Source organism: Ursus americanus, chromosome 36 (assembly GCF_024610735.1).
Source record: "Ursus americanus isolate L20-20 chromosome 36, mUrsAme1.1.p, whole genome shotgun sequence".
Taxonomy (NCBI): Eukaryota; Metazoa; Chordata; class Mammalia; order Carnivora; family Ursidae; genus Ursus; species Ursus americanus.
The window spans coordinates 24,500,093-24,526,569 of NC_142162.1; the positions used below are offsets into that span (position 1 = coordinate 24,500,093).

Here is a 26,477-nt window from a genome sequence, read left to right on the forward strand (position 1 = left end):
TATTTATTCATGAGACACAGAGAGAGAAGAAGAAGCAGACTCCCTGTGGAGCAAGGAGCCCAATGCGGGACTCGAGCCCAGGATTCTGGGACCACAGCCCGAGCTGAAGGCAGACGCTTAACTGACTGAGCCACCCAGGCGCCTCTTAAAAATAAAATCTTAAACAAACAAAGAAACTTCAACCAAAGAAAAGTAATGGAAGAAGAGTAGGAAAAGAATAAATTCATATGAACAGGGGTTTTTTTTAATTTTTGTTTTTTATTTTATTTATTTATTTATTTTTTTTTTTAATGATTTTTTATTATATTATGTTAGTCACCATACAGTACATCCCCGGTTTCCGATGTAATTTTTGTTTTTTAAAGTAGGCTCCACACCCAACGTGGGGCTTGAACGCATGACTTGAAATCAAGAGTCATATGCTCTACTGACTGAGCTAGCCAGGCAGCCCTCATACAAACACATTTTAATGCACAGACCTGGGATGAAGAAATGCTGGGGAGTGAGAACATACATATAGGTAAAGAAACGCTCAGTGGGCCAAGAAGAGGAGAAAACAAAGGTTAAAGTATGATAAAATTTCTGAGAGATGACACTGAAAATATTAAGAAAGTTAATATGATTCATAAGTTATGTGTGATTCGAGGCGCCTGGGTGGCTCAGTCAGTTAAGCTTCTGCCTTTGGCTCAGGTCATGATCCCGGGGTCCTGGGATCGAGTCCTGCATTGGGCTCCCGGCTCAGTGGGGAGTCTGCTTCTCTCTCTGCCTGCCGCTCCCCTTGCTTGTGCTTTCTCTCACTCTCTATCCCGTTCTCTGTCAAATAAATAAATAAAATCTTAAAAAAAAAGATTTATAAATTATGTGTGACTCATAAAACAAGAGAGTAGAACAATCAGAAGGGAAAGCTCACGGCGCAGATGAGCAGGGCCAGACGTGATGGGCTTGCCGAGTTCAAGGGTAGTGAATCTTTATCAAGGATGAATGACTGAAGAGGCTTTTGGGATCTCTAAGCCCAAAGAACTTAAACCTCTACATTCTCTGTCAGCTATGAAAGAGTATCATAAAAAGCACAAAGGCATGGGGCGCCTGGGTGGCACAGCGGTTAAGCGCCTGCCTTCGGCTCAGGGCGTGATCCCGGCGTTCTGGGATCGAGCCCCACATCAGGCTCTTCAGCTATGAGCCTGCTTTTCCTCTCCCGCTCCCCCTGCTTGTGTTCCCTCTCTCGCTGGCTGTCTCTATCTCTGTCGAATAAATAAATAAAATCTTTAAAAAAATAAAAAATAAAAAGCACAAAGCCAAGATTAATGGCACACATAAGCCTGGCCAAGAAACAAACACTAATAAATGTAAAAATTCAACATATGGTAAAAAGTATTATTAAAATTTATTACACTAGTGAAGAAAAAGTTAAATCTTCATCTTAAACCATATACCAAAATAACTCCAGATGGATCAAAACACTAAATATAAAAAACAAAACTAAAAGAACCTAAAAGAAAGAAAATGATGGCACTATTAATCTGCCTGTGGAATTGCAAAGAAATTCCTAAGTATTAAAGCAAGGGAAGAACTCACACATGTGAAAATACACATACATGCACACATACACAGAATGAATAAATTTACAATGAAAAAATTTAAATTTCTCTAGGTAAAAAATCATAGACAAAATAAATAGGGAAATGAAACCTAAGGGAAGTATTTGCATGAAATGTGACAGATAAGACAATCCTTACTATCAGGGCGCCTGGGTGGCTCAGCTGTGAAGCATCTGCGTTTGGCTCAGGGCGTGATCCCAGGGTCCTGGGATCAAGGCCCATATCGGGCTCCCTGCTCCACTGGGAGCCTGCTTCTTCCTCTCCCACTCCCCCTGCTTGTGTTCCCTCTCTCGCTGGCTGTCTCTCTTGGTCAAATAAATAAATAAAATCTTAAAAAAAAAAGAAAAAAGAAAATAAAAACACTGTCAAAAAACCCAAACAGGTCTAGGGGCACCCAGCTAGCTCAGTCGGTAGAGCACGTGACTCTTGATCTCGGGGTTGTGAGTTCGAGCCCCATGCTGGGTGTCGAGATTGCTCAAAAATATAATCTTAAGAAAAAAAAAACCAGGTCTAAGTGCACCAATCAAAAGACAGAATGGCTGAATAGATTAAAAAGCAAGACCCACCTACATGCCGCCTATAAGAGACTCACCTCAGAGGTAAGGACACACACAGTCTAAAAGTAAAGGGATGGAAAAAGATACTCCACACAACCAAAAACAAAGCTGAGGTAGCTATAGTTAGACAAAATAAACTTTAAGACAAAGAGTATAAGAGGCAAGAGTCATTATATAATGATAAAGGACTCCATCAAGAAGATATAATATTTGTAAATATTATATACCTAACATAGGAGCACCTAAATGTATAAAGTAAATACAGCAATAGCAGGGGACTTTGATACCCCACTTCCATCAACTGATAGATCATCCAGATGGAAAAATCAATAAGGAAGCATCAGCCTTAAATGACACATTAGACCAGATGGATTTAACAGATATACAAAACATTCCATCCAAAGCAATAGAATATACATTCTTCTCAAGCACACACAGAACATTCTCCAGGACAGATCATATGTTAGACCAAAAATAAGTCTTACTAAATTTTAAAAGATTGAGAGGCACTGGGTGGCTCAGGTGGTTGAGAGTCTGACTTGGTTTCGACTCAGGTCATGATCTCAGGGTCATGGGATCCAGCCCTGTGTGGGGCTCTGCACTCAGCAGGGAGTCTGCTTCCCTTCTCCCTTTCCATCTGCCCCTCCCCTCACTCACACACTCTCTCTCAAAATTTTTAAAAAAAATTTTTAAAAGATTGAAATCATATCAAGTATCTTTTCTGACCACAGTTGTATAAAACTAGAAATCAACTGTAGGAAGACAACTGGAAAATTCGCAAATATGTGGAGAGTAAACCACAAGCTACTGAACAACCAGTGGGTCAAAGTAGAAATCAAAAGAGAAATAAAGAAATACCTTGAGACAAATGACAATGGAAATACAACATACCAAAACTAATGAAGCAAAAGCAGCCACATACAGAAGAATGAAACTGGATCCCTACCTTATGCCATACACAAAAATCAACTCAAAATGGATTAAAGACTTGAATGTAAGACTTGAAACCATAAAACTCCTAGAAGAAAACATAGATGCTAAGCTTCTTGACATCAGTGTTGGCAAGGATTGCTTGGATTTGACACCAAAAGCAAAAGCAACAGAAGCAAAAATAAACAAGTGGGACTACATCAAACTCAAAAGCTTCTGCACAGCAAAGGAAACCATCCACAAAATGAAAAGGCAACCTATGGAATGGGAGAAAATATTGGCAAATCATATATCTGATAAAGGATGAATATTCAAAATATAAAAAGAACTCATACAACTCAATAGCAAAAAGACCTAAGCAATCTGATTTTAAAAATGGGCAGAGGATCTGAATAACATTTTCCCAAAAAAGACATACAGATGGCCAGAGGCACATGAAAAGTTACTCAACATCACTTATCATCGGGAAATGCAAATCAAAACCACAAGGAGGTATCACCTCACACCTGTTAGAATGGCTTTTCTCAAAAAGACTAGAAATAACAAGTGTTGGCAAGGAAGCGGAGAAAAGAGAACTCTCGTGCCCTGTTGGTATGAATATAAATTGGTGTAGCCGCCGTGGGAAACAGTACGGAGGTTCCTCAAAAAATTGAAAATAGAACTACCACATGCTATAAAAATCCGGCTTCTGGGTATTTATCCAAAGGAAATAAAAACACTAACTTGAGGGGCGCCTGGGTGGCACAGCGGTTAAGCGTCTGCCTTCAGCTCAGGGTGTGATCCCAGTGTTCTGGGATCGAGCCCCACATCAGGCTCCTCCGCTGTAAGCCTGCTTCTTCCTCTCCCACTCCCCCTGCTTGTGTTCCCTCTCTCGCTGGCTGTCTCTATCTCTGTCGACTAAATAAATAAAATCTTTAAAAAAAAAAAAAATCTTAAAAAAAAAAATCTTTAAAAAAAAAACAAAAAAAACCCCACTAACTTGAAAATATATATGCACCCCCATGTTCATTGCAGCATTACTTACAATAACCAAGACATGGAAACAACCTGATGGATGGAAAAAGATGTGGTACACACACACACACACACACACACACACACACAAATATTATTCAGCCATAAAAAAGGAAAGTGTGCCAATTGTGACAACATGGATGAAGCTTGAGGGCATCGTGCTGAGTGCAATGAGTCAGACAGAAAGACAAATACTATATGATCTCACTTAAATCTAGATCTAAAAAAACAAACAAAAAACCCAAACTCAAAGATACAGAGAACAGGCCGGTGGTTGCCAGAGGTGGGAGGTGGGTGAGATGGGTAAAGGGGCTCGAAAGGTGCAAACTTCAGTTATAAAATAAATAAGTCATGGGGATGTCATGTATAGTGTGCTGATAAATTTAATAATACCGTATTGTATACTTGAAATTTGCTAGAGATCTTAAAAGCTCTTACCACAAGAAAAAAAATGTGTTACTATGTGTGGTGACGGATGTTAACTAGACTTACCGTGTTATACATCTTACCATGGACACATGTATCGAGTCATTATGTTAATATGTCAATTATATCTCAATTTAAAAAAACAGGGATGTTCTGCTTCTTTCTACTATTCTAAGCTAGAAGGCAGCATAGTTCACTGAAAGAAAGTTCTGGAATCCAATAGATGTATTTTAAAATTTTCAATCTTCTGTATACTACTAGCATGACTTTGGACAAATTGTTGAACCCCAATCAGCCTTAGCTTCTTCAACTACAGTGGGAGGGAAGTATCCCCTACACATAGGACAGTTGTGAGGATTTAAAAAAACCAACAAAAAACAGTCCATGTGAAGTACCTGACAAAAACTGGGCACTCAATATAAGTCCCAAAACTTTTGCCTATCCAATTCTGGGAGGAAGGTAAATTGTGACACCAGCCCAGAATAATGCCAACCTGACAGCAATTCCAGGGATGGATATGTGTCCACAGTGGGGCCAGGTCAGCCCAATTTGAATTCTCAAGATGGAGAGGGCTGGTTTCAAGTCTGCTGGGGGTGTGGTTCTAAAGTGTAATCCTTGGTTAGCCCCCAGAGGCTCTGAAATACTCTCATTCAAAGAGTAGAGGGCAGAGTAGGTAGACTGAGATCTTCTAAGAGTGGCTATGAACCAAAACCCAGGTGGCCTAAGAATGCTGGTCAAGCATGTCTGTCCTTTTTTTTTTTTTTTTTAAGATTTTATTTATTTATTTGACAGAGAGAGAGAGACAGCCAGGGAGAGAGGGAACACAGGCAGGGGGAGTGGGAGAGGAAGAAGCAAGCTCCCAGCGGGGGAGCCTGATGTGGGGCTCGATCCCAGGACTCTGGGATCACGCCCTGAGCCGAAGGCAGACGCTTAACGACTGTGCCACCCAGGTGCCCCAAGTGTATCCTGATTAACTAGTTATTACTATTTTTAGCTGTTAAGCCTGCTCTGGGCAGGGCTCATTCCTGGGTTTTAGCCTTGAAGGCCAGTTGTGACTTTGAACCAGTTGGCTTGGAGTTCGGTGTTTTGTGTTACAAACTGGATTCCCAGCTTTGCCCAGCGTTCCAAAGTGACTGCTGCCTTAAGAATTTCTCATCATATAAACACAACTATCGTGAAGCAGGCCTTTGAAAAAGCTTCCGGTGTCAATGTTGTTTATTATGAAATAATCCTGCCTTATTAGCTGCTCAAGAGGCTGGATTCAGGGCAAAAAGATGCAAAATATGTTCCTTAACTGTGATAAAGTTGGGAAGGAGGAAGGACTTTCAGAAGAGAGAAACAGAGAGACCCTATTTGCAATGATGTGGGTAAAGCTAGGACCATCTTGGACCAGCTAGAACCAAGCATCGGGGATGGCAGCTCCTCCATGAACCCGAGTCTGCAAGAGCTGGATCATTCAGGCAGGGCTGAAGCCACATCAGGAAGTTGCCAAAAGCTGGGGTACCTCCTGGCTCAGCCTACGCAGCATGTGACTGTTCATCTCAGGGTTATGGGTTTGAGTCCCATGTTGGATGTAGAGATTACTCAAAAATAAAGTCTTTAGGGCTGCCTGGGTGGCTCAGTCAGTTAAGCTTCCGACTCTTGATTTCAGCTCAGGTGATGATCTCAGGGGTGTGAGATGGAGCCCCGAGTTGGGCTCTGTGCTGGGCATGGAGCCTGCTTAGGATTTTCTCTCTCCCTCTCCTTCTGCCCACCACCCCACCACCGCCCCACACTCACTCTCTCTAAGAAAATGAATGAATGAATGAACAAATAAATAAATAAAATATTTAAAAAAAAAGAAGTTGCCAAAGGCTACTGGACTGACTTCATACTTACAGCTTTCTTTCTTTACCTGTGGGTTTCCCCTCAATCCCTGGCCTCCCTAGCACTTGGAAACATTCATTTGCATTTCCTGAGACTTCACAGAGAGGAAGAGTGAGGTGACAGTTGAGTGGCTTCCCACCCAATGTCCCCTGCACAGACCATGGTTTTTCAGAAGACCAGGCTATCTCCAAGGCCCAGCCCCAGAAAGACAAAGATCTCAGATGAACAGAAGCTCCACAAGGACTTTAAATGCCAATTTGCAGAAGTGTGGTCTTTCTCCTGATGTCTTTCTAAAATGCTATTGCCTCCCCACTCCCCTTCTCCATCCTACGACACCACTTGAGTTTAGTCTGACTTCCTTGTCTCGGGATTATCATCAGAACGTAAACTACTGAGCAGTGCAACACATTCAGGCTCCACTGAAGGCAGAGTCAGGCTTTTCCTATGCTTCTCTGGGAGGCAATGATCTTAAAATCTACTCTCTTTATAGTTGTCCTGTCTCTTCCCTACTTAGTCTCTACTAGTCAGTGCCAGATGCCAGCACTTCCCTCGAAGTGCTTCTAATCTGCTGTTTCTTTTCTGGTATAGTCTGGAAAAACAGATAAACTGTTTTGGTTCTTTTATTTTTTATTTTTTAAAGATTTTTTTATTTTTAAGTAATCTCTATACCCCATGTGGGGCTCGAACTAACAACCCTAAGATCAAGGGCTGCATACTGTGCTGAATGAACCAGACAGGTGGCCCAACTGTTCTGGTTCTTTAAAAATAATTTTACAATTTTTAAAATTAAAAAAAAATTTTTTTAATTAAAAATATTTTTTTTCAGGGGTGCCTGGGTGGCTCAGTTTGGTAAATGTCTGATTTTGGCTCAGGTCATGATCTCAGGGTCCTGGGATCCAGCCCTTCATTGGGCTCCATGCTCAGCAGGGAATCTGCTTCTCTCTCTCCCTCTGCCCCTCCCCCCTGTTCATGCACTCTCTCTCTCTCTCTCAAACAAATTAATAAAATCTTTAAAAAATTTTTTTTTCATTTTACAATTGTCATAATTGTACCTCAAATGACAGCCCACAGGTATAGGAAAATAATGGGGGTTTCCCTTACAAAAAAAGGGAATGTGCTTTATGGGGCAGGGAGTTTTGTTTATCCCCAGGGCCCAGAACAGTGCACTGAACAGGACCTGGCACTGAGTAGGCACACAATAAATACCTATTGAATGAAAGGGGCAAACATCCAAAACACGATGAGAAAGCCTCAACTCTGTCAATTACTTCAGGGCCATTAAGGAGAAGAAGTGAGTGCTGTCCTGACCCTGGGACACCTTACCACTATTTCACAATTTTCCCTTCCACCTGCTAACCCTGACTCTTGAGAAACCAAGTCTGAAAAAGGGAAAAAATCACTAGAGTAGACTGTCAGAACAGAACCCACATCACAGAGGGGAAGGATGAATCATGGATTACCAGCCACCCAGCCTTTCCCAGAGGCTCCATAACTGGTTCTGCCACTTGTAGCAACCTGAGCCCAGAGCAGGGGAGTGGGTTGGGAAGTGGGTCTCCCACCAACTCCACTGGGCTTTGTGCCAGGCACACAGCAGGGCCTCTGACAATACACCTGACTCCAGTTTCACCTCTTGAGGGGAAGGAACTCCTGACTCACTCAAAAAAAGCAAGGCGCTAAGGGGTCCTATAAACGTAAAATAGCCATCATTAACTTAGAAGAAAGGTGCCCTACAAAGAAGAGATCGTTATTTTTTTTTTAAAGGCTGCTGTCCCTTCTTATAAATAAAACTTGGAACCAGGTAAGTAAGTGGTACCGTAATTAAGCCCAGTTCTCAAAAGCCAGACTCATGGTCAGACTCATACAGAAGACAGATAAGGAGACCATTCCGTGTGACAACAGGTACTAAAAGAACAAACCATATGGGTGAATCAGCTAGAACACCATTATCAGGTCTGGTGCAGGAATGGGAACAGTCAGTAATCACGGCGCAAGCAGTAATTTAGTTTCTCCCCAAGCCTCGGAGAGGCAGACATCTCCTCATCCCTGCACCAGCTGGAACACCAGAGGTCATGCCACTCCCCGGTGTCACAGGCAGGAAGGAAACCACAGAGCCCTGGGCACTTATGTGGAAGTCCCCTCTGCCTGACATACTGGTCATTTTTGTTCCTGATAACCTGTGGCCCACCCTGCAACAGCACTGGCAAGAAATCCCCAAGTGCCTGGTCACTACAAAAACTGCACTGCTCCTAAGGCTCCTTATAGGCAGGGTGCCAGCCACCCCCCGCCCAGACCAGCCCCCTCAGGTCAATGCTCCGAAATGTGAGCTGCTGGTACTGAGAAGATTCTGGGGGAACTCAGACCTTGCACCAGCATCTTTCTCAGGTTGCTAACCATGGCCCATGGCCCAGACCCAGTGACCTATACGGCCTGGAACAACTGGGACTGGGTGCAGGGCCCAACCTGCTTCTCCCCAAATGTTGCCTTTATGCCCGCTTTGGATCTGGGTCTTTGGACCATCCCTGCAGTCACTCTTCAGCTCCTCACATCCCTCAGGCTCCCGCCTCTAGGTCCCCCCTTCCTTTAGCCCTCCCAGCACCCCTTCCTGGGCCTCAACCCCTGCCCTGCCATTCTTCTCAGCGCACTTCCCCAAACCAGCTACCCACTTGGAGCCCCATCTATACCCCACCTCCTCCCTCCCATCCTCACCCTAAGCATCCCTGTATGAGGCTCAGACTCCAAAATCTTTGCCCACCTGCTTCCCTCAGGTTGTAGATTCCTATCCCCTCACATCTGTCAGATATCTTGGATCTGGCTTCCCCACTGCCTGCTGTCACCCTCGACCCCTGAAGACTTGCATCCCCAGCCTCAAAGCCGTTCTCTCTGCCCCATCTCTGCCATTTCTCAGGGTGCAGAACTCCTCCTCTCTAGGCCTTGGTATTTCCAACATCTCATTCATTTCTTTTTTTCCCCGTAAAAATGAATTTATATTAGTAGAAAGAAGTGAGTCAATTTAAAGAAAAATAATAATAACTATATAAAAGTACTCAGGAACAGCAAAAATTGGGAAAGCAACTATTTAGATGCAGACTATTTTGTTTTTGTTTTTTGAGATTTATTTATCACGGGGCGCCTGGGTGGCACAGCGGCTGGGCGTCTGCCTTCGGCTCAGGGCGTGATCCCGGCGTTATGGGATCGAGCCCCACATCAGGCTCCTCCGCTATGAGCCTGCTTCTTCCTCTCCCACTCCCCCTGCTTGTGTTCCCTCTCTCGCTGGCTGTCTCTCTCTCTGTCAAATAAATAAATAAAATCTTAAAAAAAAAAAAAAAGATTTATTTATCAGAGTGCCTGGGTGGCTCAGCATCCGACTCTTGGTTTCGGCTCAGATCATGATCTCAGAGTCCTGGGATCAAGCTCTGAGTCAGGCTCCACGCTCAGTGGAGAATCTGCTTGAGGTTCTCTTCCTCTTCCTCTGCCCTTTTCCCTGTTTGCCCCCCCCCATCTGGGGAGGGGCAGAGAGAGAGAATTTGAAGCAGACTCCCCTCTGAGCCACCAAGGCACCCCCTTTTTTTGTTTTAAGATTTACTTTTAAATAATTTCTACACCCAACGTGGGGCTCAACCTTGACCCTGAGACCAAGAGTCACAAGTTCTACCAACTGAGCCAGCCAGGCATCCCCTGGATGCAGACTTTTTTTTTTTTTCTTTTTTAATATTTTATTTATTTATTTGACAGAGAGAGACACAGCCAGAGAGAGGGAACACGAGCAGGGGGAGTCGGAGAGGAAGAAGCAGGCTCCCAGCGGAGCAGGGAGCCCGATGCAGGGCTCGAACCCAGGACCCTGGGATCACGCCCTGAGGCGAAGGCAGACGCCTAACAACTGAGCTACCCAGGTGCCCCTGGATGCAGAATATTTTGAATGCTGAAATGAGAACTGCACTGTAGTAGTCTGAACACACATTTTAATGTGCTCCCTCAAGCTGTCCAGATCAGCTTCATACCTGCAGGTTCACGTGGGCTGGGCAGCTTTACTCAGAGTCAAATCTCTGTGTCACAGACAGAGTCATGAGGTTCTCCAGGGCTCACAGACCCATCTCTTGTTGCCCTAATAGCTCCTGAAGTGTGGCTCATGAAAAAAGCTCTCAAAGAGAAGTCGAAAATTTGGGTTTGGGCAAGCACTCTGCATTTACTAGCCACCTTATGCTGGGCAAATCAATTAAACTTCTGAGTCTTAGTCTTCTCATCTATAAATTGGACCTAATACTCCTTGCCTATCTCAGAGGCCTGTCTTGAAGATCACATCAAATGAGAAAGCACTCTGGTGTCATATAAATGTGAGGGATTATCTTGAATGCTAATGAATAACTTGCAGCTTACAAACACATATGAATCATTCCTTTTGACTTAACAGACAGCCAAGTAACTTCAAAAATCCAGAGCTCCAGCCAGACAACAAAACCCAGGAGTGACTTAACCATCAGAGAGATGCTGGGAGGACTAGAGACCTACCTCCCGGACCGACCAGTGCTAGTCAGGCCCTTAGTGAATGAATGACTGCCATCAAGAGAAACCAGGCTTGGTGCCCAACCTCGAGGCCTCAAAGCCTGCTCCGGAAGTAAGAGATTTAGGAAAGGCTCCTGTTGGAGACAATAGACTGAGTTAGGGACACCGCAAATCCAGAAATGGCTGCCAGATGCCCATAGAATGAAGTCCAACCACTGTAGCACCTAGAGGTCCAAAGACGCCACATTTTTCAGATTGATCTCCTGCCATCTTCAACACGCCCTGGGCAATGCCCCATTCCTTGTCATGCCAGGCACTTTACTTCTATACCTACATGCTCATGCTGTTCCTTGAAGCCCTTCTCTGTCCTCTGTCCTCAAAGACTTACTCCTCTTAATTCTGGAATAAAGATTGTTGGTGTATCCCCTTCTAGATTATAACAGAAATATGGAGTTTAAATAAAGCATTACCTAGCATACAAGAAAAAATAGCCTTTTCCTTAAAGTAACTTACATGCTATAATTCAGTATCTCTTCCTGAAAGTGTCAATATTAAGTGTCCTTGGTAGTTTTCCTTGTAAACACACTTAAAATTTGTCTTGAAAGAGTTCATCAAAATGCATTTAAGTACCTGGCTTCATCAAGTACTACTTGCCAAGATACAGTGAGTTATATACCCTTCAAAGGGCTTCAAATGAAAGGTAAGGCTGTAATAGACAACAAAGACATGTGTCAGCTGCACAGGAGTGGGAAGAATATTAAACTGGGGCTCCAGTCTGGGTCTGACGCTTACTGTCTGGGTGATCTCGAGCAAGTTCCATAACCTCTCTGGACCTGGATCCTCCGGCCTATCAAATGAAGAGAATCAACGACTGTGAAGATCCCTGCTGCGATACATTCTTTTCTCTCCTCAAGGTCTTGTACAAAAACACCTCCTCAGGGAAATCTTCCCTGATCCTGCCAATGTATGACTCAGACCTTCTTTATTCCTACAGCATATTCCTCAAATGCTTTAATGGAACCTCTTCCATTCTCCCTCAACATTCATCATTCACTATACTGTGTGACCTGGCAGAAAGCAGACTGATGTCTTATTCAGCTCTACACCCCACTATCCTGCATGGTACCTTGTCCTTGGTGATATATTCCACTCATCTGTAGATCTGAACTGAACTGTGGACTCTGCTGATCCCCAATTTTGTTCTACCTGATTCCCCACCTCCTTTCCACCCAGACTGCTGCAAGAATCACTGAGTCAGCACTGGTCTGTCAGGACTAGAATGAATGAGAAGGGCTGAGGGGTGGAGGGCACCCTTAGATGTGAGCTGTGGGAGACGTGTATTTGACTTTAGTGCTTACAGTGTAAGGAAGGTGGAAGGACGATGTTAACAGCAAGAGCTAACATGTAGTGAGTATTCACTCTGGGCCAGGCGCCATGCTAAATGCTTGACCTGGATCAAGACTCACAGCAATGCTGGCAGGGAGGGGCTGTCATCATTCCCATTTTGCAGACAGGGAAGCCAACGCACAAAGAGGTAAAATATTTGATCAAGGTCACAAGTAGGTAAGGCATAGAGTCAATGACTTACAATGACTTTGGAGTCAAAGCCCACTTTCCTAACTATCACTGCTAATAAGTACAAAGGTGATGATTAAAGCACACTTACAATTCCCAACATTGCTTGGTGCTCTGTATTATAATTTCTATCTACTTTCAACATACGATAGATGTAACAAACAATTCCTGGCCTTACTTGTTAAGATTAGTTAGAAAAACTGTTATTTTCTTTTTTTTTTTAAGATTTTATTTATTTATTCGACAGAGAGAGACAGCCAGTGAGAGAGGGAACACAGCAGGGGGAGTGGGAGAGGAAGAAGCAGGCTCACAGCAGAGGAGCCTGATGCGGGGCTCGATCCCGGAACGCCAGGATCACGCCCTGAGCCGAAGGCAGACGCTTAACCGCTGTGCCACCCAGGTGCCCCGAAAAACTGTTATTTTCTATACCAAGTTACACTCTCTAAGAAATCATCATCAAATTAGAAAGCATCAACTTCTAGAATTATCAACTTTAATCTCTGCATTCCAAAATGATGGGCCATACGAACAAGAGACGGAGAAGGTAGAAACAGGCAAGTGGGGCAACCCTACAGGGACGCTCTCTTCACATTTGTATCCCTAGCACCAGACTCTGCGGCTGACACATGGTAGGCACTTAATAAAAGTCTGTGGTATCAGATGTTCGTGAGAAATGTTTCCACGCTCCTCTGAAACACACATGGAGAACAGGAAAGGAAATCAAAAAGAAACAGGGAGAAGACTATGAAGTTTGATTTAATAAAGGTCCAATGTTCTGGGCAGGGCATGAAGCACACAGCATGCTGCTTTCAAGGGCAGGGCGGGGGCCTGCAAGCAGAGAGATGGGCAATCCTGCCGACCTGGTGAGAGGGTAAGTCGGTACTAACTCTCTGAAACACAACTTTGAAAAAGCTTTTAGGGGCACCTGGCTGACTCAGTCAGTAGAGCATGCAACTCTTGATCTCAGGGTTGTGACTCTGAGCCCCATATTGAGTATACAGATAATTTAAAAAAAAAAATTTTAGAGGTTTTTAAAGTTGGGTTTATTTTTATTTTTTTAACAATTATTTATTTATTTACTTATTTGACAAAGGAGAGAGAGAGAGTAAGCACAAGTAGGGGGAGCGGCAGAGGGAAAGGCAGAAGCAGACTCCCCGCTGAGCAGGGAGCCCAACAACGCGGAGCTCGATCCCAGGACCCTGGGATCATGACCTGAGCTGAAGGCAGACACTTAACAGACTGAGGCACCCGAGGTGCCCCCCCCAAAAAAAATTTTTTTAAAGCTTTTAAATATATTTACTTTTGGTCTAGTAATTTCACTTTGTCACAAAGTATTACTGTCTAAGAAAATAATAATGCATATTCATCCAATCACTCAACAACTATTTATCGAGCACCTATCCAGTGCTAGATACTGTCCTAGGTGCTAGAGACACAGCAATAAAAAGAAAGTCTCTTCCTTCCTGGATTTTTTACATTCTAAAGGGGGAGACCAATGGCAAGCAGATGGGTACGCAATACACTGTGGTGGTCAGCATTAGGAGTGAGATGTAATACTTAGACATATATATAGCAGAGTAAGGGTGTGGGGGTACCTAATTTACATTGGTGGTCAGGGAAAGCCTCTCTGAGGGCGTTATATTTGAATAGCGATGAATAAGGTGCAGACGTGAGATAAAGATATCCAACTGCCAGAGAAGAATGTCCTAAGCAGAAGGATTTGCAGGTATAGAGGCCCTGAAGCAAGAATGTGTTAGGTGAGTTTGAAAAAAATCACTGGAGGCCAATTTCACACCCAGCAGGAAGGTTATTACCCACCCCCACCCCACCACCAAAAGAGAAAATAACAAGTGTTGTGGAGGAGAAACTGGAGCCCTTGTGCACTGCTGGTGGGAAGGTGTAATGGTGTAGCTGCTGTGGACGGCAGTACGGGGTTTCCCCAAAACATGACACGTACAGTCATCACATGATCCAGCAATTCCACTTATGGCTGTAGATGCAAAAGAACTGAAAGCAAAGCTTTAACAGGTATCTATACACTTGTATTCACAGAAGCATTATTCACAATAGTCAAAAGGTAGAAATCATCCAAATGTCTGTCAACAGATGAATGGATAAACAAAATGTGGCGATGTGGTACATACAGTCAATGAAATATTATTCAAATTTATAAAGGAGGGCGGTGCCTGGCTGGCTCAGTCGGTAGAGCATGCACTTCTTGATCTCAGGGTTGTGAGTTCGGGCCCCATGTTGGGTGCAGAGATTACGTAAAAAAAGAAAAATCTTGGGACGGCTGGGTGGTTCAGTCGGTTAAGTGTCTGCCTTTGGCTCAGGTCATGATCCCAGGGCCCTGGGATCAAGTCCCACATCGGGCTCCTTGCTCAGCGGGGAGCCTGCTTCTCCCTCTCCCTCTGCTGCCGCTCCCCTGCTTGTGCTCTCTCTCTAATAAATAAATAAAATAAATAAAATCTTAAAATATATATATTTTATATGTATATGTATATGTAAAATATATGTATATTTTAAGATTTTATTTATTTATTTGACAGAGAGAGAGCCAGTGAGAGAGGGAACACAAGCAGGGGCAGTAGGAAAGGAAGAAGCAGGCTTCCAGCGGAGGAGCCTGATGCGGGGCTCGATCCCAGAACACCGAGATCACGCCCTGAGCTGAAGGCAGACGCTTAACGACTGCGCCACCCAGGCGCCCCTGATTCACATTTTTAAAGGCTCACTCTGGCTGCTGCATGAAGAGGCTCAAGGGGGCAAGAGCAGAATTAGAGAAAGGGCTAGAAGGCCACTGCAGTCACCCTGAGATTAATTCAGAATCTCCTGAGGGTTTGCAAATGGCACTAATTCACGACATACTCTTCATCTTGGCAGGCCTTGGGGCCCTGCTCCAGCAGAGACTGAGTGAGCGAGTGAGTGAGTTGGGTGGATAGGGGGAGCACACGTGCACACATACACAGACATAGCCATGTGTGCATGAGCAGGTAAGAATAAGGGGCTCACTGCTTTGGGTTCTAGCAAGGGACTGAATTCCCAGGGCACGATCCTCTCCCCAGGAGCACTTCCACACCAAATCCAGGTCCTCAATTCAAGACTTTTCTATAAGAAGATAATACCGTGCCCTGCCTATCTCCTCTGAGGCTGGAATGGGAACAAAAATCTCTATCTAGGAATTGCTGAGTCTCTAAATTACCACCAATGGGTGGTGTTTAGCCCACTTCTGGGCCTACTAGGTTTGTTACACTAGGAGGATAGCAGAGGGGGAAGTTTCATGTACAGAAAGTTGAAACTCACTGTGCCCCTAACTCTAGTAGGGGTAGGCAAACTTTTTTTGCAAAAGGCCAAAAATTTTAGGAGGCCACATATGGTCTTTGTCAAACATTCTTCTTTGTGCTGGGTTTGGTTTGGTTAGTTGGTTGTTTTCATTATAAAATATACATAACAGGGGAGCCTGGGTGGCTCAGTCAGCTGAGCCTCTGACTCTTTTTTTTTTTAAGATTTTATTTATTTATTTGACAGAGAGAGCAAGAGGGCACAAGCAGGGGGAACAACAGAGGGCGAGGGAGAGCCGAGCAGGGAGCCCAACGCGGGGCTCGATCCAGGACCCTGGGATCAGGACCTGAGCCAAGGCAGACGCCTAACCATCTGAGCCACCCAGGCACCCCAAGCCTCTGACTCTTGACTTTGGCTCAGTTCATGATCTCAGGGTTGTGAGACTGATCCCCAAGTCAGGCAAGTATGGAGCCTGCTTGGGATTCTTTCTCTCCTTCTCTCTGCCCCTCCCCCTGCAGCTCGTGCTCTCTCTCTAATATATATATAAATGTTTAACTTTGAAAAGTAAAAAATAAGATATACATAACATAAAATTTACCATTTTAACCACTTTTTAACTTTCTTTCTTTCTTTCTTTCTTTCTTTCTTTCTTTCTTTCTTTCTTTTTTTCTGTAGTGAGAGAGGACTCAAGAGTGGGGCGGGGGGTTGGAGGGAGAGGGGGAGAGAGACCTTAAGCAAGTTCCATGACCAACCCAGAGCCCCAACGTGGGGCTTGATCTCACAACCCTGAGATCATGACCTGAGCTGAAATCAAGTCATATGCCTAACCAACTGAGCCACCCTGGCACCCCATTATTTTAACCATTTTTAAGTGTACAGTTCTGTGGCATTAAGTACATTCATATTAGCGTATAACCATCATGCCATTAGTCTCCAGAACTTTTTACATCTTGTAAAACTGAAACTCTGTACCAGTTGAACATTAACTCTTCATTCCACCTCCACCATCCAGATCCTGGCAACCACCATTCTACTTTCTATCTCATGAATCTGACTACTCAAGGAACCTCATATAAAAGGAACCTCACATAAGAAGGTGGCCAGTTGGGTTGCTTCCACCTTTTAGCTATTGTGAATAATGCTACTATGAACATGGGTGTACAAATATCTATTTGAGTCTCTTTCAGTTCTTTTGTGTATATACCCAGAAGTGAAATTGCTGGATCATATGATAATACTATGTTTAATTTTTTGACAACTCACCACACTGTTTTCCACACAGATGCACCACCAACAATGCACAAGGGTTCCAATTCTTCACATCTTTGTCAACACCTGTTACTTTCTGTGTTTGGTTGGTTGTTTTGTTTTGTTTTTTTTAAAGATTTTATTTATTTATTTGACAGAGATAGAGACAGTCAGTGAGAGAGGGAACACAAGCAGGGGGAGTGGGAGAGGAAGAAGCAGGCTCATAGCGGAGGAGCCTGATGTGGGGCTCGATCCCACAACGCTGGGATCACGCCCTGAGCCGAAGGCAGACGCCCAACCGCTGTGCCACCCAGGCGCCCCTGGTTGTTTTTTTAAATAATAGCCATCGTAATGGGTGTAAAGTGGTATCTCATCGTGGTTTTGACTTGTATTTACCTAATGATTAGTGGTACTGAACATCTTTCCAAGTATTTATTGGCCATTTATATATCCTCTTAAGGAATTTACTGTGTTCTCCCTTATATTACAGTTGTGCTTCCCCTATGAACAGGAACAGCACCATTTACCCTTTATAAAGAAACTTCTCACATATTCTTTATCTCATCTGAGTGAAAACTGGATACTGGCCTGCTTAGACCTTGGTCTCTTGTCTGGACAGTGGCCTCACCCAACTCTTAGTGGTGGCACATCTACCCACCTCCACCTCTGAGTAATATACACATCAGTGGCTCCCAATTGCCTTCCTCAGAAGTTCTCGATTTCAGGGTTCCAACACACTGGCAGGATTTGGTGCAAAATGTCCAAAGTAATTTCTCACTATTAATGAAGTACAAATTAAACAATTTACAAATGTCGAGCACTCAGAATAGTGCCCAGCACACGGTAAGCACTATATAGGTGCTGGGCATCATTAATGTTAAATTTTAAGAGTTATGAGGCAGGTGTAGCAGATGCTTTTGGTGCTCGGTACACATCCATGGCCAACTTCTGATTTCAGCTGCAGGAGACAGTGATGTGCAAGCTGACAGCATCTCTCCTCCAGGACTCTATTGATCTCCTTGCTTTTCTGCCCAGAGCTTCCTCGTCTCACAAGCGCACACAGCTCACGAAGTACAGGGACATTCGTAGGCACTACTTTTCATCTGATGAATTATCTGCCTCCCTTTCCTACATTGCTACAACCTCCACCATTATCCAGGGGGAAGATAAAAGGAATCCTAATTACAGCTTCATCAATTAGTATCCCACTCCCCGGCACCTTTATCAACACCTTCCCGTGGAACTTTACTCTTCTGATCCCGCTTTGAGCCCACTAGCACGTTTTCGCAGGGGAACAATGGGCTGCTGGAAAACAGAGATGGCAGTCACAGGTTTCACTGCCAAGAAAGGGATAAGGGAGTGCAGGAGCCTTGACACAGGCCTTTCTTCCGCCCTAGGCTCTAAGCAGAGTTAAGTCAGCCTTCAGGGGGTGACTGTAAGAAGTACCTCAAGGCACCGAAAAGGCAAAAGCGGACTCAGAGGCTAAGACTGCGCAGGCGCAAGGAGGGGACTAAGGTTCCCTCTCAGGCTCACACAGCTGCCCCTCCTAGGCAAGGGCCAGAGGGAGAGCACAGTACCCCCCGCTAGGAGTCTCCCTTCTGTGCACCCCAATTCCTCGTGAGGCCCTCAGACCATCCAGGAAACGTCTGGGAAATCACCTTCTGAGGCCGTCGGGGTGCCCCTCACTCCCCTCCTAGAGCCGGGCGGAACCTGGAAAGCCGGTGCCAGCGCTGGCGAGGCTCCAAGACAAGAAGGGCCGGCAGGCCGGTCGGATTCGACCCTCCTCGCCACCGTTCTCACCTCTTTGTCCGCCGCTTTCTCCTCGATACCTAGCAGCGCGTACAGGTCCATCTGTAAGAGGTCCTTGGCCACCGCCATGATTCCAACCCTGACTGGATTCGTACTACAACTTCCAAGAGTCTAAGCGTGCGTAGGATTTCCCGGGGACTAGCATCCCAACCGGACTAAATGGCGCTTAGCCCCCTGGGAAATGTGTTCTGGATCAGGCTTGACTACCTCTGAAGGAAGGGAGCAGTCGTGAATGAACTACGCCTCCCAGCAGCCCCCGCGCCCGCCGCCGCCACTCTCCGGAAAGCGTGGCCGACCGCGATTTTCCTGCGGGAGGCCGACACAAGCCCGCGCGAGGCCGACACAGGCCCGCGCGAGGGGGCGTGGGGCGTCGGACGGGGGTGGGGCTTGGTGAAAGTCCAAGGGTCCGGGGAGCTGGCGGGCGCGATCTCTCAGTTTTGTGGAACCTGCGGCGTCTCGCCGGCCACCAGAATGGAGAGTAGGTGCTACGGCTGCGCTGTCAAGTTTACCCTCTTCAAAAAGGAGGCGAGTCTTCTCCCCGCGGGCTAGAGGGCCAGGGAGGATGCGGAGTGGAGGAAAAGCGCAGGACTTGAAGTCCGTAGACTTGGTCTTATGGCCCCTTTCCAGCTGTGATGAAGTCACTGAACCTCAGTTTCCATTTCTGTAAAATGGGGCTAACGCTCCCTCGCTTTCGGGGTTGATATGAGGGTCCAGAGAGGTGCTGAAGGTGAAAGTGCCCTATAAACTGTAGAGCACGCTCGTGTCCTTTCTAGAAAGGTAGGCTTTCCTGTCCACCAAGTGTAAGATGAAGCTGTTTCCTTCCCTCCACTCTGCTCCTCCGCAGCCCAGACTTGCTTACTATCCTGTGACCACTCTCCATCACACTATGCCCGTTACTCACTTTGCTCTGAAACCTTCACCGTCATGCAGTCTGCCCTTCCCAGGTTTCTTGAGTTAGATTACTGCCCCTCCTCCTGCTGTCAGGGCACCATAGCAAAGTCTCTTTTGTCCTCTGCACAGGCCCCTAAGTTCTCCTGGTAAACAGCTCAGCTGTGACCAGGAGATAGGAACCAGACTGGATGAATAAATAGCAGTAGGGATGCAGATCCGTGTAACACTTAGAAACCTGGGTTTTGGAATCAGGGTGGTCAGGGTTCAAATTTGAACTCTGTGTCTTATTCATGGAATGACCTTGGTTTGGGCAAATTGTGTAACCTCTCTGACCCCATCTAAGATAGGAATAATAATGGTGGTCATCAGGATTAAGTAAAGTAGTGTGTATAAATTGAGGATTATATCAGAAGATGAATGTTAAGTACTGAATTTAGCGCCTGGCACACAGTGAGTGCTTAATAAATAGAGGCTATTTTTATCCCATACTGAAGCCAAGCCACCCTCCATCTCTGCTAAGGCAGAGAAGGCAGGGGCTTTGCACTCTCTGACTCTCCTTTGTTGAAGAGTCAGTGACTTGCAGCATGAAGTTTTGCCTGTTTGTTTTCTACACCCCAGCATCAGGGAATTGAAGACAGGGTAGAAAGCATGGCAATTTTACAGCAAGCTTTACTTGATTTGAATAAAAGACCCTCCACCCCCCCCATCTCTCCCCAGGCCTTAGGGGCCGCATTCCTCATCTTACTCCCAGCAGTTGGTCACAACTTCAGTGTCTTCCCTCTCTGTGTGCTTGGAGAGTCCCAGGGAGGAGCCTGCAGGGGTGGGTGAGAGATGGAACCTCCTATTTCATCTTTCTTGTAGTATGGCTGTAAGAATTGTGGCCGGGCCTTCTGTTCTGGCTGCCTTAGCTTCAGTGCAGTGGTGTCCCGGACTGGGAATACCCAACAGAAAGTCTGCAAGCAGTGCCACGAGGTCCTGACCAGGTGAGAAGTTGACATGGGCAAGGGTTTAGCCAAGCATGGGACCAAGCAGCTGGCCAGCCCACACAGCTTTGTGCTCTGTGGCTAGAGATCAGCTCAGGAAGTGTTTGGGGTGGGAGGTACTGACTGGCAGATGGCGGGAATTCTGATACCAGTTTTCTTCTCTATAGAGGATCTTCTCCTGCCAATGCCTCCAAGTGGTCACCACCTCAGAACTACAAGAAGTAAGTGCTGAACGGACAGAGACAAATAGGGATGGGGAAAAGACAAAGGAGCCATAGGGTAGGACTCTCTTCCCAGCCTCTAGATCAATTGAGCACAGGGTCAAGAGTATATCGTCTCTCAGCCTCCGGACTGCCCTCTTGGGCTCAGACAGTAGCTCATCAGCCCTCTACCCTGAAACATTTCTCGGTAGGCCTTGTCCTCTCAGCCAGACCCTCCAATTGATCAGCTGGATTGGGCTCCAGGGTGACATGAATGAGGACCACAGAATATTGTCCATTGGAGGCCTCCCTGGATGCCTAGAAGTGATTTGAATAGGAAACGGGAGTGGGTGCCTTCACCCCTCCCTCCTGCATTCTTCAAAAGCCTTATCTCCTTCCCTGCCAGGCGTGTGGCCGCCTTGGAAGCCAAGCAGAAGCCCAGCACTCCCCAGAGCCCGGGACGGATCCAACAGGACCAAGTCATCGCTGAGCGCCTAGCACGGCTGCGCCAACAGAACAAGCCCAGTGAGTGGGAGCAGACTGGGTGACCTAAAAGATACCACCCAGGCCTCCTGGGACTAGGATTCCTTGGGATCTTACAAGGCTTCTCCATACCAATTTCAGAGTCCGTGGCCTCACAGGCGGAGATAGAAGCCAGGCTAGCTGCACTGAGGGATGAACCCCGGGGTTCCATCCCTTCCACCCAGGAAATGGAGGCACGGCTTGCTGCGCTGCAGGGCAGAGTTCCACCTTCTCAGACTTCCCAGCCTGTGAGTGCTTGGGGGGACAGGGGTCCTAGGGTCAGGACCTTGCAGAAGCCCAGATACATGTATGCTTATGTACTCTGTAGGAATTGGCAAAACCTCCCACCCTCACCTCTTGATCGTCAGGCCCGCTGCGAGGCTAGGGATCCAGGGACAGGCAGCAGGATGGGGTGGGGCAGGAAAGAATGGCCAGATCCACTCGATTATGGGGGCCCTGGATTAGCCCCCTTTCCCTGAGCTTTGGAAACTCTTCCGCATCCCCCCCAACCCAGACAGTTCTGCACCTTACTGTGTTGCTTTCCCCCCCTCCCCTGCTCCCCACTGAAATTGCCCCCTCTGAGCAGGCACATCAGCCACCAGACAGCAGGACCCAAGCCGAGCAGGCGCAGGATCTCCTGACACAGCTGGCGGCAGAGGTGGCTATTGATGAGAGCTGGCAACGAGGACGCCCAGGTAACTTCTCCATCTGGGTCCCCCAGGAACGTGCCCCCCACTCTTTCCCCAAGTAGGACGGGCTCTGCTGCCCACCCTCTGGAACACAAATATAAATCAGAGAACAATCAACATTGTAAATTAGGGTTTGCTCCAACAGGAGCCAGTGTAAGCCTCATGGATAAGTGTGTGGGCTTTAGAATCAGACAGTGATTTCTTATTCTACCACTTAAACTAGCTCTGTGACCCTGAGAAAGACCTAAGTCTCACTATCCTCATCTATAAAATGAAAGTATATGTGCTAAAACCCCCCTCACGGGGAAATCACAAATAGTGAGCTAATCTAATAAGCACTTAAGGCCCTGCCTGGCTCATAGTAAGTGTTCAGCGAATGTTCTCTGCAATGATGATGGTGATAAGGATGAGGAAGAGGCTATTTTAATTTGATTAAAATTCACTGAAATTTGGGGCACCTGGGTGGCTCAGTCGGTTAAGCGTCTGACTCTTGATCTCAGCTCAGGTCTTGATCTCAGGGTTGTGAGTTCGAGCCCTGCATTGGGCTCCACACTGGGCGGGGAGCCTACTTAAAAAAAAAACAAAAAAACCCTCATTATAATTCAATGAAATTTAAAACTCAGTTCCTCAGTGGTACCAGCCACATTTCAAATGCTGTTGAACTCCAATCTTGGACAGCACAAATACAATGATATGGAACATTTCTGTTACCGTAAAAAATTCTATTGGACAGTGCTCTTCAAGTGCTTCGGAGCAAGGGTTCTTAACCAGGGATGATTTTCCCACTGGGGCCCATACAGCAATATCCAGAGACGCTCTGCTTGTCACAACTTAGGGGGTGCCTCTGGCATAGAGGCTAGGGGTGCTGCTCAACACCCTAGAGCGCACAGGGCAGCCCCCGCAACAGAGACCTGTCCTGTCCAAAGTATCAGTGAACCAAGGTTGAGAAGCCCTGCATTAGAGACCTCATCTCATTGACTACCCTCCGTAATCTCGTACGTACTATCATTACCCATATTTTATAAACGAGGAAACTGAGGCCTGGTGAGCTTAAGGAACTTGACCAAGGCCACAGGTATGAAGTGGCAGAGCTGGGACTTGAACCCAAAGCTGTCTGATTTTGAACCTCTTGCTCTGAAACGCTGAGCTAAAGGGGACCATATCAGAGCCACACCCACTCGAGTAGAAGTCTTCCTGCCTAGTGCCACAGAAAACCTCACCTTCTCTCATGTCCTCTCTGTGCTGTTCTCTGGAAATACTCAGGCCAGCCTGTAAGGCAGAAAGACTGGCTGAGGCTTAGTGTCCCCATATCTCATCTTTTTGGGCAGTGACGCTTATACCATGGGATACCCATCCTAAGGGCAACATGTAAAAATATCAAGAGTGGGGATGGATATAGTTGGAAAAAAAAAACACATCTAAGATTACTAGAATTTTACATTGGAAAAGTGGAGGAAAGATTCATTTTATTGGTAATAGAAACCATAGGAGCTAATGCTGAAGAAAAACATTGATAATCTATGGTTTTTAAAGGAGGTTGAGAAACAGGCTCACTGGCTTCTGATGAGAGATCTTGGAATGTCTCTGCCTCCCTGACTGCTTCTCTCCTTCCAGCTGCCTCTGTCCAGAATGACCTCAACCAAGGTGGCCCAGGGGGCCAGAGTACTAATTCCAAGGGGCAGGCCACCTGGTCCCTGGAAGAGGAGAAGAGCAGGCTGCTGGCTGAGGCAGCGGTTGAGCTGCGGGAAGAGAACACGAGGCAGGAGAGGATCCTGGTCCTCGCCAAGCGCCTGGCTGTGCTGCGGGGCCAGGACCCCGACAAAGGTAGAGGCTGGGAAGCAGCAGCTCACTCTGTCCATCGGGCAGGGCCCCCACACAGACCCCCAGGCCAACCTCTACAAAATGGCCACTCCTGGCCACGCTGAGTCAGGTGCCGGGAATTCCTGTGCCCAAGGGTCTGTCGAGCCCTGTCTAGAGCCACAAGGAAGGTACTGGGGCAAAGGAGTGGAAAAGGAATACACAGCAGCCATCAGGGGCCTGGGACCCTCAGTGCCTTCAGGTGCAAAGTCTTCTGTTTCCTGTCCCCCAGCCCTGCAGAGTGGGGCAGGTAGGGCAGGACCTGATCAGTGGTGACAGAGGCTGCCTAGCTCTGGAACAAGTGCCACTAGAAAGCAAACCAGCTCCTGGGGGCAAAAGTACAGCTACTCAGGTGAACTCTGTCCGTTGTTACTCCTCCTGCCCTGCTCCCGTCATTCCCTCTTCAAGTGACCCTCCAGGACTATCACCTCCCAGACAGTGATGATGATGAGGATGAGGAGACGGCCATCCAGAGAGTCCTGCAGCAGGTGGGCCCTGCCTTACCCACCTGACCACCCCTTGTCCTGTCCCGGTCTCACTGCCCCACCCCCTCCTGGCCCCATTCACCCTGCCTCCACTCTCGTGCTGAAGGGCCACTGCAGCTCCTGTTCTGGCTGGGGCTCCACTGTCCCTATGACCCAGACCTGCCTACTGGTCCCTGGAGATGGGGTATCATAAAGGGAGATGGGTTGAGAAGCTAAGGCCACAGAACACAGAAATACTCGTGGGGAAGAGGGTCAGGGTCCAGGCCTGGAACAGGGAGCTGCACCTCTTCGCCCTGTCCACAGCTCACCGAAGAAGCTGCCCTGGATGAGGCAAGTGGCTTTAACATCCCTGTGGAGCCCGCTGTCCGAGCCCGGGCCGAGCCCTGCAGGGCAGAGCCTGAGGTGAGAAAAGCCCCTGGCTGCCACCACAGCCTCCCACCCTGCCTGGCCACCTGCCCCTGCAGCGGTCTGCCACACATCTTACTTCCCTCCCCCATTCCTCTCTGGGCCTGGCAGGCCCAGGCCATGGCCGCCAGGCCCGAGGCCGAGGAAGAGGAGCTCCCCTGGTGCTGCATCTGCAACGAAGACGCCACCTTGCGCTGCGCTGGCTGCGACGGGGACCTCTACTGCGCCCGCTGCTTCCGGTGAGGGCCGGTGGCATGTTCTGTTCCACTGGGAGAAGTCGAGGGCCACCCGTGATCCCTGACCTGTCTTTCTCTGCTCCACAGGGAAGGCCACGATGCCTTTGAAATTAAAGAGCACCAGACGTCTCCCTACTGCCTGCCGCGCGCAGGCCGAGAGCACTGAGGAAACCAGGCACGCAAGCCCACGGGCAGTTGTGCAGGCTGGCGCCCCCACCCCTGAACCCAGCCCCAGGGCACCCGATGGGAGAGCGAGTCAGGCTAGACTGCTCATGGACGTGCCCTTTCCTGAGCCTCAGTGTCCCCGGAAGAAGACAGGATTCTCCATTCGAGATGATGACTGGGGAGAGCCAGAGGGAAGGCAGAAGTCAGGAGCCTGCCAACAGCCAAGCCTGGACTGGGAGTGAGGCATGGTGGGGAAAGACGGGACTGGATCTAAGAGTGATGAGCCTTGAAACTTGCTCAAGGGCCCAGGGCCCTTCCCCGGCACTTAGTGGATCTAATAAAAAATGTTGCTGTCTTAAGTCCAGCATCTCTTATCTCTAGTACCCTGTGGGCTCTGAGCCTGGGCCCCAGGAGAGGTGGCAAGAGCAGGACTTCCACTCAAAGTCCAGTCCTGTGGAGTGGGGGAAAAGGTGGGGCCACGCTGCAGGCGTCTCCAGGCAGGAATAGCCCCATCCACCCCGGAGGCTCACATGAAGTGGCCAATGCATGTTCGCTCATCTGATCTGAACTTTGCATCCAGCGCTGGGCAGCCAGCGTAGCATCCAGGCCCCACCATCTGGATCCCTCAGGCTCCGTAGTGCTCAGACAGTGCATGCACAAACAGTGAATGTCTGCTTTCTGCCTTACTCCCAAAGGATGCCACCTCCCCAAGGTCCTGTCCCAACCTGCCAGCCACTCAGATGCAGTATCTTTCCAGCAACACGCTCCTGAGCTGACTCCTGGCTTCTCAGCCTCCCCTTTACACCTCTCTGCTTAGCTCCTGCTTCTTCTCTTTCTGCTGCTGGCTGGAGCCAGCTCACTACAGGCCTCAGCCTGATGCCTCCTGACTCATCTAGGGGGACAGGAAGGTTTAGCCTGCCCTGATGTCCCCAGACCCAGCTAGGTTTTCCCTGGTACCTCTCCTCTGGGATTCAAAACTAGTCTTTGCCACTTGGGCTCCTGTTGTTGGTGATGCCGGATGCTGTGTGTCCTAGTCTGGTGCCCTCTGCTTGGCCTCTGGGCCTTGCTAGATCATGAGCTCTAAGGAGAACTGTGACCTTCTCCTTTGAATTCTCAAGGCCAGTTTGGCTAGATGGACGGAGGCGGTGTGGACAGACCCTGGTGGCTCAGGATGCTGGCCCTCTGGTTTATCACTTTACCCTCCCCTCCCCATCCCTCAGGAAAGATATGCTCCACACTCCA

General features: G+C 47.3%; 2 protein-coding genes across 4 annotated transcripts in view; one reads left to right on the forward strand and one right to left on the reverse strand.

Annotated features, from left to right (window-relative positions):
* Positions 1-18,947, reverse strand: part of DNAJC17 (DnaJ heat shock protein family (Hsp40) member C17) — a 45,851-nt gene extending 26,904 nt beyond the window's left edge. The window contains exon 1 of one of the 3 annotated variants that reach the window (XR_015723163.1): positions 18,794-18,946. Coding sequence is in view for 1 of the 3 variants with exons in the window: in XM_045770873.2 (XP_045626829.1) it covers positions 18,794-18,871 (78 nt within the window). In the remaining 2 variants the exon portion in view is untranslated. Of the gene's footprint in view, positions 1-18,793 lie in introns of all 3 variants that reach the window. The other 2 variants (XR_015723164.1, XM_045770873.2) reach the window with 2 other exon arrangements.
* A 169-nt stretch (positions 18,948-19,116) lies between these two features.
* On the forward strand, positions 19,117-25,594 carry ZFYVE19 (zinc finger FYVE-type containing 19). The gene is made up of 11 exons (XM_045770893.2): positions 19,117-19,327; positions 20,555-20,676; positions 20,844-20,897; positions 21,283-21,401; positions 21,501-21,646; positions 21,985-22,093; positions 23,702-23,911; positions 24,353-24,432; positions 24,733-24,831; positions 24,946-25,073; positions 25,158-25,594. The coding sequence occupies exons 1-11, from the start codon at positions 19,274-19,276 to the stop codon at positions 25,234-25,236; spliced, it is 1,200 nt and encodes a 399-aa protein (XP_045626849.1). The 5' UTR covers positions 19,117-19,273; the 3' UTR covers positions 25,237-25,594.
* The last annotated feature ends 883 nt before the right edge of the window (positions 25,595-26,477 follow it).

Coding starts and splice junctions, on each gene's coding strand:
- ZFYVE19 (XM_045770893.2), top strand. CDS start 19,274: ATGGAGAGTAGGTGCTACGGCTGCGCTGTCAAGTTTACCCTCTTCAAA. Junction 24,832..24,945: donor CCTGCAGGGCAGAGCCTGAG/GTGAGAAAAGCC, acceptor TGGGCCTGGCAG/GCCCAGGCCATGGCCGCCAG. Junction 25,074..25,157: donor TACTGCGCCCGCTGCTTCCG/GTGAGGGCCGGT, acceptor TCTGCTCCACAG/GGAAGGCCACGATGCCTTTG.